We start from the raw sequence: 12,505 nt of genomic DNA on the forward strand, positions 1-12,505 counted from the left end.
GTTCTAGAGATCTGATGTACAACATTGTCCCTATAATTAACAATATGGCATTGTACACTTAACAATTTATTTAGAGGATAGATCTCATATTAAGTGTTCTTACCACAATAAAATTTTTAAAATTTAGAGAAGAAAAGCCTGTTACAAAAATTAGAAAAACAAAAAAAGGTAGTTTATTTCTGGAAGAGAAAAACATTTTTTTGAACTTTATGTTTCATCGAACTGTTGGTATTATTATATGTATTAAGAGCTTGTACTCTGGAAGTCAGTCAGCATCCTTTCATTACCCAGCTCTTCACAGCTTAATAGCTATCTTATCTTGGGCAAATTTTAAGCCCTGGGCAGACTTTTTCAGCTTACCACAGGGGTTGTAAAGAGGATTAACAAAGATGGTCAGTGGTCCTTGTGAGATACTAGACGTGATGTCTAGCACATAGTAGTATATCTTTAGGAACTGTTGACTGATATACAGTAGGGCCTCTGCATCCATGGGTTCTGCATCCATGGATTCAGCCAACCGCAGATCAGAAATATTCAGAAAAAAATTGTGTCTGAACTGAATATATACAGATATTTTTCTTGTCGTTATTCCCTAAACAATACAGTGTAATAACTATTTACATAACATTTATATTGTATTAGGTATTAGTAATCTAGAGATGATTTAAAGTATATGGGAGGATTTGTGTAGTTTATATGCAAATTCTATGCCATTTTATATCAGGGACTTGAGCATCTGAGGATTTTTATATCCTCAGGAAGTCCTAGCACCAGTACCCCACAGATACTGAGGGGAGACTGTAATTCTTATCATCTACAATGCCGTGGCTGACACATATATGTATACAAATGAAAATGAAGGCTTTATTTGAGTATGCTGTATTATATTTTTAGATAAGAAATGTTTGTAATTTCACAGCCTTATCTTTCTCCTTTTTGTGTAACACTTGAATATAATTTACTCTTCTGAATAACTTTTCACTTCACATATCTGAGATTTTTTAATGTATTAACTAAAAGTTTGAATTGTTTTGAGTTCTTAAATATTAGTACAGGATTTTTTTCCTAATATCAGTTTATCACATAAGTGTATCCTGAATTTTAAAATATACTAATGTTATTTCTATTGTACAACTATAAAGTTGAAATCATTGTAAATTCCTTTTTACAAATTTATAGTTAGATATGCAATGATTTACATAAAGTAGAATGCAAAATTTTTTTTTTCTCTCTAGGCTTGGGAAACCGTGAGACTGGAGTATATGGAAAGTCCCACCATTATTTCTTCATATAGGCAAAAGCTAATCAACTATTTCACCTTGCAGCTAAGGTACTATAAATTCCATATTATTTTTATGTAACTTCTGCAACACACCCTATCTTTGTGTCTTTATTTCTTTTTCTTAGATTTTAACTTAAAATATAAAAATTTAATTATTACAAAAAAGATTAAATCCTCTCCCTATTCTGTTAATGTCAAAAGAAAAAAAGATGATTTTGTGTTTTAATATTATGCTGAAGGTTTAAACTGAAGTGAAATTAATGCACGATCATCTTATTGTTTTTATTTTAGTCCAGTTTAATAGTTTAAAATATGTGTGCATGTATCTGTGTGTATTTGGGTCCGGTGAGTGTTTTTTTTTTTTTTTAAATAGTTCAATTTTAAGAAGATACCTTTAGAGTTTGGTTGATGGTCGGATCATCTTATTGTTTTTATTTTAGTCCAGTTTAATAGTTTAAAATATGTGTGCATGTATCTGTGTGTATTTGGGTCCAGTGAGTGTTTTTTTTTTTTTTTTTAAATAGTTCAATTTTAAGAAGATACCTTTAGAGTTTGGTTGATGGTCCTGAATATTACTGAATTTACTTTCATAGGCAAATTGGAAAAGCTTCTGATTTAGGCCTAACCTTCTCAGAATTGGATTATACTTAAAGAGTCAGAGATATGTTAAATGTATTTTTCTTCCTTCAACATTGGTCTGAAGCCTTTTAGAAGCAGTTTCATTGTAGGAAGAGATGATCGAGCGTTGACTACTCTTTCTAATAGTCAGGACAGAGTGACTTGGAGAAGTGCAGATGAACTCCCTTGGCTTTATCAGCAGCAGGGAAGTAAACAGAAGTTGCACGATTGCCTTCTCAATCTCTTTGTGTCTCAAAATCTTTATAAGAGGTAAGAAACTTATTATAGAACATCTTCCCCCCAAAAGATAGATTTCAACAGTTGTTCAGTTGTTCAATTTAAGAAAAAACAGCATTTTAAACTTGAAAATTAGTTCAGTTTTGGTGGTACCTGAAATACAGTGTGGGAGAAATTAATAAAGTTTGCAAATTGCTGTGAGATCTACTTTTTCCAAGAGGAAAACATAGAGTGTTACTGCTTCATAAAAACAGGGCTGGAATGATCTTGGGACAACTTTATATCTTATTCTTGCATTTAAGCAGGTCTCAGTCTAAACATCCCAGAGAGGTAGTGTATGATGTCTGCTTCTCAGGGCCTTCACGTATCTCAAAGTGTAGATTTCAAACCAGACTCTGGGCTCCAAATAGGATCTGACTGGTGTTGAATTTAAAGAAAAGATTACCCTGATTGATAAGTGTATTCTGTTTGTCTCTCCTGGTATGTTTATCAGTGGCAGAACGACCTTTTTATGAGCCAAACTTCTAACCTACTAAGCCTCATGAGGGGGTTTGTCTGCTTCACTTAGAAATTTAGACATTTATCATAAAATAGCTAATTTGTTTTGTTCCCAAGTGAACTCTCAAATTTTTGTTGCACCTCCTAAGTCATTTCTGATCCCCATTCCAATTTTTCATGATTTCTTTGAAATCAGGTTTGTTCTTTAGTTTACCAGCTCTCCCATCCTACTTAATAACATTTACAGATGAATAAGCTTACTTTTGTCATTCAATTACATGATAAAAATGCGAAGTGGATACTCTGTGATAGTTTGCCTGTGTTTCATTAGTTTCTTCTGTTCTAATTTCCATCATTTAAAATAATTTCTTGGGTGAACTCAGCAGTTGACTGCATATCATGAAATGTTTAAAAAAGATTCAGATAAATTTTCATTGGTGAGTAACCATGATGATATTAGTAATAGCCAACACAATGGAGTACTTACTGTGTGCCATAATCTTAACTGTAACACCTGAGGCAGTTATTGTTGGTGGCCGCATTTCTGCACATGAGGTCAGACATCCTGCTCAAGATCACAGAGCTAGGAAGCAGTGAGACTTAGATGACAATCTGAGTCTTGCCTCACTATACTACACTTGCCTTCTAATAAATTGTCAATAACTTGATATGAATTCTGGCATTTTCACTCTATAGTGGATTTTAAAGTCTGTTTTTCATTAAGTTACTGTTATTTGTTGAAACAGAGGACACTTTGCTGAGTTGCTGAGTTATTGGCAGTTTGTTGGGAAGGACAAAAGCGCAATGGCAACAGAATACTTTGATTCATTGAAGCAGTATGAGAAAAACTGTGAAGGCGAGGAGAACATGATTTGCTTAGCTGATCTTTATGAAACCCTGGGGAGATTTCTCAAGGATCTAGGCCTTCTCAGTCAGGTAACCTCAAAGGGGAGTCAGAGACAGGGTGGGCTTTTCATGTTTACTCTTTTCTCCTTCTTCCAAGGAGTTAATGTAGCTTTCATTTTTTGTGCTGAGTTCTTTAATGTTTAGTCAGATGACAGATCTTACGGCATTTCACTCACTTTTTTTTTATAAGATAATTTATTCATGTATGTGGGGTACAAAGTTGGCTTTCAGTAGTTGTGTACAATGTGTGATGGTCAGATCAGGATAGTTAGCTTGTTCATCATTGTAATATGTAATCACTCTTTGTGTCTGTTAAACAATTTCTCATTTCACTCACTTTCATTGGCCTTTGACCTTTTTTCCCCAGGCTGTGGTGCCTTTACAGAGGTCTCTAGAAATTCGAGAAACAGCTTTAGATCCAGATCACCCAAGAGTAGCTCAGTCCCTCCACCAGCTAGCAAGTGTGTATGTGCAGTGGAAGAAGTTTGGCAATGCAGAACAACTGTATAAACAGGCATTGGAAATCTCAGAAAATGCTTATGGTGTGGACCATCTACATACTGCTCGTGAACTTGAGGCACTTGCAACTTTGTATCAGAAACAAAATAAGTAAGATTTAGATCAGTAATATTCTGAATGTATGAATGGGATTTACAGTTTTTTAATGTACTCATGTGGTAGGCTTTGCTTTGTGGCTGTGTACTTTTCCTTATCCTATACATAATGTTCAAATAATATTTCTTGGTCTGGGTCTTCATGGGGTAAGCAGAGAAAATTAGAAGTACAAGTTTCATCTCTGCTTGAAGATGTGTGAAGGATAGGGCATGGACTTTGGAGTCATATAGTTCTGCATTCGAATCCTGGCTTATTCACTGACTAGCTTTGTAATATTGAGTGCATTACTAATACAGGGTCAGCAAACCATTACCCACAGGCCAAGTCCAATTCTGTAAATAAGGTCTTATTGGAACACAGCCACATTTTTCCCCTTACATATTATCTGTGGTTGCTTCCATGCTTTCACGGCAGAGTTTAGTTGCAACAGAGACCACATGGCCCACAAAGCCTAAAATATTAACTAGCCAAAAATAAATAAAGTTTGTCAATCCCTGCTATAATAAAAAGTCTCATATCTAATAGGCACCCCCTGAATGGCATCTCTTCCTTTATCAGATATTATTTCTTTTGCTCCATCGTTAAGTGATATATATTGAAACTTTTTCTTTTGTCTTTTAGAAGTATTGTTTCATATAAGTTTTATGTGAATTTCACATTTATATTTGACCAAAAATTAGCCTGTGCAGAACGAGATGCAATAGCATACTAAAATTTTGAATTTTCATTTAGTTAGGTTGTCCTTTAGAGATTCAGAATGAGTTAAATAAGTTAAAAACAGTTAAATATCAGCTAACTTAAAGGATTGATTTATTTTTTGTCAAATTTTGTTTCATGAAGGCTTTTTTTTGGAGATTTTAAATTCCATATGACTATCACTTCCAGAATAATGCTATAGTTAATAGACCAAAATGGCTTTACACTATGTAAGAAGTGCTTTCTTTTCACTGAATAATTATGCTTTGAACGTGTTTCTTTTATTTGACTTAATGTACTTTTTATTTTTAAGATATGAACAAGCTGAGCATTTTAGGAAAAAGTCTTTTAAAATTCGTCAGAAAGCTACAAGGAGAAAAGGCAACTTGGTAATGAGAGATTTCTTTTGTTTTGTGTTTTGAACCAAAGAGGAAAAGAGCATTTCTGAATATTTCAAGTATATAAACCTCACGTGTTTAAGAGCTTTAGATTTTAAAGTGACTTCTAAAAAAGTACTGATTAACATTTTTTTACTTATAATACATGTTTATTAGTATCACTGAGAAGTACAACTTACTAGACTTTTAAAAAGTTGAACTATAAAGTTCATTTGAAGGTTAAACTTTTGGAAGATGGAATTTAAAGCTACTTCAATTGTTTTCTTTAAAGGGTTGGAAAAGGGAATAAAAAAAGTTGTTAACATTTTATATTATATTCAAGTGTGAAGAAATTCTTCCCCTTGAACACAAAAGATTATTTTCATTTTTGTAAGTTATTCATAAAATCTAAATATAGCATATTTGTTTGTTTTAACTGAAAATGCTATGTGTATGTTTAAATACCTGATGTTTAAGTGTTTTGAGAATGGGGTTGGTAAATACGTACAAGTTAATTCTGTTCTCTAATCCTTTTTAAGAAGATGAGACATAGTTTACTGTGCTAAAATACCTCATAGCATTTTCACAAAATCGTTTTTAATGAATCTTAGAATGTGTTGCTATGTGAAAATATATGTGTGTATTCTTAATAACCATTAAATTAATTCAGTGTGATGCTTAAAATAATTGTCATGTAGATTAAAGGGGAAAAAAGGAGAAAGTGTTTTTTTAGGACTCCAGTATATTGTTTCAGAATCAAAGATTGCTCCTACTTAGTGATTGTTTTTAATTTTGTGTTTGCTCTAGTATGGATTTGCCCTTTTACGTAGACGGGCTCTACAGTTAGAAGAGCTTACATTAGGTAAGGACACACCTGATAATGCTCGGACCCTCAATGAACTGGGTGTTCTCTACTATCTACAAAATAACCTGGAGTGAGTAGCATGGCATTTTCTCTATTGTTTTCTTTCACATTGTTTCTCAACTAAAAAGTTATTCTGTAGCTTCCCTAGTATGTATTAAATATTTATGAAAAGTGAGTCTGTTTAGATACTGTACATGAGACCTCACAAAAGAAGAAACTTGGGACTAATGGAGAATAAAGAAAAGAATACAGATGGCTGTTAGTTTTATTCATTAGTTTATTTGGAGACTCAAATGGCATTTTGAGTTAAAAGACTCAAAATGGCATTTATATTTATACTTTCTGAAAAAGAAGTGTTTTTGGATTTCTTTGGATGTCAGAAAAATGTAACAGATTTGAAACTTTGGATGTCAGAAAAATGTAACAAGGGGCCGGCCTGTGGCTCACTCGGTAGAGTGCGGTGCTGATAACACCAAGGCCACGGGTTCGGATCCCATATAGGGATGGCCGGTTCGCTCACTGGCTGAGCGTGGTGCTGACAACACCAAGTCGAGGGTTAAGATCCCCTTACCGGTCATCTTTTAAAAAAAAAAAAAGAAAAATGTAACAAATATTTAGCACACTTCACACAAGTTTCTTTTATTTAAAATTATTAGTACTAACTCCTAAGGAAGAACAAGTGAATACCAAAATCTTTTGTTTGACTTTGTCAAATAATTTTAAAATATAAAAAATTTGTTTTGAAAAATATCTATATATTTGTCTTTTAGAAATGAAGTGGAGAATTGAGGCAGTGATCCCAAAGGAAATCACCCCATACTTTAGGCTCTCAAACTATCAGGAAAAGGGCAGGAAGGAATGGGAATGGTAGAGTGGGTTTTGAGGGGAATCCTTCATTTTAACTTGGATCTGAGAATAAAAATGATTCAGTTCTCCACTTAATTAGGGCTCACGATTCTGACCTCTAGAAAATAAATTGTTTAAACCATTTTGGGGTTGTTTTCATAGAATAGCCGACCAGTTTCTGAAGCGTTCCTTAGAAATGAGGGAGCGAGTTCTAGGACCAGATCACCCTGACTGTGCCCAGTCTTTGAATAATCTGGCGGCTCTATGCAATGAAAAGAAACAGTACGATAAAGCAGAAGAACTTTATGAAAGAGCTTTAGACATTCGGAGGCGTGCGTTAGCTCCTGATCACCCTTCTTTGGCATATACAGTGAAGCATCTTGCAATCTTGTATAAGAAGATGGTAAGTCATCCTTGGAATGCTTACATGTTTTATAACATATCAATTAGGCCTCAATTACTATCAATAAAATTGTCTTTCTGATGCATAGATTATTTTATATAAGCTTTTAAAATCATGATTTAATTTTTTAACAAAGAGCTGAGTAGAACATTTAAAAATATTATTTCAGACTTAAGATTCTGGTTTGGTTTTGTTAAAATACATTCCAAATACAAATGTATTCATCAGCATTCTAATTCAAACTTATTTTATATTTCAGAAATTCTAAAATTCCACTAGTATTAAATTTGCTGTGTAAAGCCACCATAAACATAACAAATACCCAATTGTCAGGACTGCAGGAGAGGTCTTTGTAGTTGATTAAATGAACATTTTTATTTCACTCTTTCTTGGCTTTGCCTATAATTAAACGTAAACTTTCTTTGCTGTAGGTTTCTAACCTGAGTGATGTTTGGAATTTTTATAGCTATTCCCCAAAACAAATGCCAGGGAAGTCTACTTTCATTTAGTACAGTTACAGAGCTTCATAGATTGTCTTTAGCCTTTGTGGGACTCTTTCCAGTGATCCTGGCACTGAAGTTGGTTTTAGTAAGGAGGGTACATTGTTAAGCTATTTCTGCTTAACTTTGAAGTAAAAGAAATAATTAAGAAAACCTGGAAGAGATTTAGTGGAAAATGAGTTTTTTATTTTTATTTATTTATTTATTTATTTATTTATTTGGCATCTGGCCAGTAAAGGGAGAGTTTTTTATTTTGATGTGGTCTCCAAATTATGTGCAGTAGCAATTCTACTTTAACTTGCATCTTTTTACTGTAACAGAACAATGAGTAGTAATGGGTGATTCTAAAAGGCTTTCTGAATTATCAAAGAAAATGTTTTTATACTTAGTATATAGCTTTACTTACGTATTCTATTAAATTTTCAGTTATCTATAAAGTTAACCATTAAACTGGGAGGAAATGCTTCTGATTTTTTTTCCTCAAAATTACCTTTTAATATGAAACTTTATTTATGGACAAAGTTCTGTTAAGATAGTATTTATAGCCTTAATATTTTTTTTAGATTTCACTTTTGTTTTTTAGGGAAAACTTGACAAAGCTGTACCTTTGTATGAATTGGCTGTTGAAATTCGACAGAAATCCTTTGGCCCAAAGCACCCTAGTGTAGCTACTGCCTTGGTGAACTTAGCTGTTCTCTATAGCCAAATGGTAAGTTCCCACATTTTAACTCTTTATAAATGAATGATCTTAAGGTATAAAATATAAACATGAAAAAAAAAAAATATATATATATACACATGAGTTAGATATGGCCCAGTAAAAATAAAGAAAATTTAAGTTTATTATTTATCTTCTAATGCTTCCTTTAATACTTGAGAAATTATTGAAGTTAGATATTAAGGTGGTCTCTTCCTCTTAGTGTAAAACACCAACTGTTTAGTTCAGAGCATAGCCTTAGTTTTTAAATTTGGAGATGTTCTACATCTCTCTATATAATATTGTCTTTAAGCTTTTGGCATTTGCCCATTGATGGGTAAGAAACGGGTATGGGTACCCATTGGGCAATAAAGAAATAGGTTTTGTGCTTATGTTACTGGATTTTCTTTGGCATATACAGTGAAGCATCTTGCAATCTTGTATAAGAAGATGGTAAGTCATCCTTGGAATGCTTACATGTTTTATAACATATCAATTAGGCCTCAATTACTATCAATAAAATTGTCTTTCTGATGCATAGATTATTTTATATAAGCTTTTAAAATCATGATTTAATTTTTTAACAAAGAGCTGAGTAGAACATTTAAAAATATTATTTCAGACTTAAGATTCTGGTTTGGTTTTGTTAAAATACATTCCAAATACAAATGTATTCATCAGCATTCTAATTCAAACTTATTTTATATTTCAGAAATTCTAAAATTCCACTAGTATTAAATTTGCTGTGTAAAGCCACCATAAACATAACAAATACCCAATTGTCAGGACTGCAGGAGAGGTCTTTGTAGTTGATTAAATGAACATTTTTATTTCACTCTTTCTTGGCTTTGCCTATAATTAAACGTAAACTTTCTTTGCTGTAGGTTTCTAACCTGAGTGATGTTTGGAATTTTTATAGCTATTCCCCAAAACAAATGCCAGGGAAGTCTACTTTCATTTAGTACAGTTACAGAGCTTCATAGATTGTCTTTAGCCTTTGTGGGACTCTTTCCAGTGATCCTGGCACTGAAGTTGGTTTTAGTAAGGAGGGTACATTGTTAAGCTATTTCTGCTTAACTTTGAAGTAAAAGAAATAATTAAGAAAACCTGGAAGAGATTTAGTGGAAAATGAGTTTTTTATTTTTATTTATTTATTTATTTATTTATTTATTTGGCAGCTGGCCAGTAAAGGGACACACCGCGCTCAGCCAGTGAGCGCACTGGCCATTCCTATATAGGATCCGAACCCGTGACGGGAGCGTCGCTGTGCTCCCAGCGCTGCACTCTCCCGAGTGCGCCACAGGCTTGGCCCTGATTGTTACATTTTTAAATTTTTTATTCTACCTTTTCCTTGAACAGATTGGGCCAGTCCCTCTGCTTTCTCTGCCCTTTATGTTGTATTGTTTAAATACTGTGTAGTATGTATATGCATAATGTCTGAAGTCATTAATACAGTAACAGGTCAAGCTCTTTAGCATTCTTTGACCTTCCCTAAAATATGGATATGACATTTTCCTCTATCTTCTTTCTTAAATGGCCTAAATCTGTCTCTTCATTTACCTCAAACTCAAATTAGTCTGCCATTTTTATAATGAAAATATATTTTTTAGATTCTATAAATACTGCCACATTTTGGATATTACTTTATGCCATTTTTGTGTTTATGTATAATACCTTCATCAATTTTAATACTCATAAGATTCCAACATGTATTAATTGTAAAAGTGAAAGATGTGATAACCATATTTCACTATTTTAAATAAAAGTGCAATTTCAAGGTTTTTTCCCACTGTAGTTTATACGAGAGGTACATTTTGCATAATTATTTAAGAAATACATGAAACATTAAAAAAAGATTTGAATGTTGTCAATACTCACTGTGTAGTTTGATCAACTTAACCTTGGTGACTCCATACAGTTTTAGTTAATGTTCTTTGAGGCCTGGCTACTCACATGGTAGTCCACAAGCTGGTGTCATCACCACCTGGAAGTTTATGAAAAATTCAGACTCAGGCTTCTCCCCAGATCTACTGAATCAGAATCTGCATTTTAGCTAGACCCCAGGTTATTCATATGCACATAAGTTTGAAAGGCAGTGGTATAACTCTAAGGCACTATAGTGTTGACTTAAATTAGGCAGGATCGTATAAGCATCACCTTTCCTCTTTTGGGAGAAGTTCAAGAGAGGAAAAAAATAAAATATCTTTCTTGGTCTGCCAGCTATAAAAGGCAGAAAGTAATTGAGTTCACAAATATACCTGACATTGATCTTAGAATTAAGCTATGAGAGCTTAAAGATTGATTATTTAGTGATATAAGTAATTTGATACATTGTAAGTAATGCATTAAGTTCACCACCTTAAAAAAACTGTTTTAGGAAATAATCAGAGACTAGTACTATAGAAGATCCCTGAAAAAAGGAAAAAACTAGCCAAAGGATAGTATGGATGTATTCTTTTACCTCCAAAATTTGGACTAGAAAAACAGACAAAAAAGCAGAAACTTCTAATATTATTCTAAGTGACTTTATGGTAAAACTTAATTATACTTGGGGGATGACCACTCTATACCTTTCAAAAGAATCAAGTTTAAATACAATAAACTATATTTTGGTCTTAGTGTTTATTGTACTACCAACTCAGATGTTTTTATGTAGAACGCCTACTTCAAAATGCCTGTTTTCAATGATAAAAACAGCTCAGTTATCTCTTCGAGTGTATTTGTGTGTACATGTGTATTTGAGGTTCTCAAATAGGAGTATTGTGTTTACATTAATATTTAACTCATAATGAATAGGTCAACTATAAATCTGAATTGGTAGGATCCAAATTATGCTAGTTATAATTAATGTTCATTCATCAGTACTTTCCAGAAAGGGAAATATGAAAGAAATATGTGATGGGGGGAGGCAGGGAGGAGGTATTGAAGCTTCCTTGACAAATATATATATCCTTAAAATATCCTTAAATATTTTTAAGTGGTTACCTTTGTATACTGATCAGTGTGTTTGTAAGTAAGTATCCAGGGAATATTATTAAAAGAATAAACCCATAATACATATTCCTTCTTGTACATTTGAGTAGAACCATAAATGAACTTCCCGTTAACAATGAGAAAAGAATTAAAGTTGAATATATTGTTTGTTTTACTATCATTTAGAATCTTCGTGCTAAGGCAGTTTTGAGATTGCTTTTCAATCTTTCACATAAGAATCAATGGTGTTACATATCTGGTTAAACATGATGGGTTTTTTTAGTAATGCGAAATTCAGCGATGATTAATTTCCCATAACCAACTGCCTACATAAAGAAGTTTTCATAGCATGCAGACTATCAAGAGAGCCCTCTAGGTATCAACAGATACCTGTTACCAGATTTTTTTCTGGTAAAATCCCATAGTTTTTAATAAACTATACTAGACACACACACAAAAAAATAAGATTTGGCAAGTTAAGAGCAGATAAAAGGCCTTTAGAAGATGTTGTATTCTAGATATTATACTTTATCAAATCATAAAATTTTGTAAGTTAAACCTTACTAAATTTGCGTACCAGAGTTTCCAGAGGGGAATTATTTTAGAAAGACTTCATTTCATTTTTGAAATTCAAAACATCTCTAGTAACTAGAAAAGCTATTTTACAGTTGAATACACTAAATTTTTTTAAAATGGTAAAAGACCTACCAAGGCAACATAAATAAGTTTCAAGCTAGAAAAATTACCCCCTACTTTCCTGACTTCGCTGTAAACATAAGAATCACAGTATAATCCTAGAATCTCAAAACTAACATATTGAACGTAATATTTGAAACTTTCTGAAATCAGTTTTAGAACTTTATTTTACAAGTGGGGGGAATGTACTTCTAACTTTTTACTAACATTTTTCCCCCTAGAGGTACAATTTAGGTATTCGTATCTTCAAAGTAAAAATCATCAAAATAGGAGATTAGCACAGAAACAGCCTCTTG

General features: G+C 32.8%; 1 protein-coding gene across 1 annotated transcript; it reads left to right on the top strand.

Moving 5' to 3' along the window:
- Window positions 1-1,235: 1,235 nt before the first annotated feature.
- On the top strand, window positions 1,236-12,487 carry NPHP3 (nephronophthisis 3 (adolescent); the record flags this gene model as incomplete). Its single annotated transcript, XM_008589756.1, has 9 exons — window positions 1,236-1,330; window positions 2,048-2,170; window positions 3,382-3,571; window positions 3,909-4,150; window positions 5,166-5,241; window positions 6,037-6,164; window positions 7,103-7,343; window positions 8,427-8,552; window positions 12,431-12,487. Coding segments are annotated over 9 exons (1,278 nt in total), but the record flags the coding sequence as incomplete, so codon positions are not given.
- Between the last annotated feature and the right edge of the window lie 18 nt (window positions 12,488-12,505).

This window comes from Galeopterus variegatus, unplaced genomic scaffold (assembly GCF_000696425.1).
Source record: "Galeopterus variegatus unplaced genomic scaffold, G_variegatus-3.0.2 Scaffold5637, whole genome shotgun sequence".
Taxonomy (NCBI): Eukaryota; Metazoa; Chordata; class Mammalia; order Dermoptera; family Cynocephalidae; genus Galeopterus; species Galeopterus variegatus.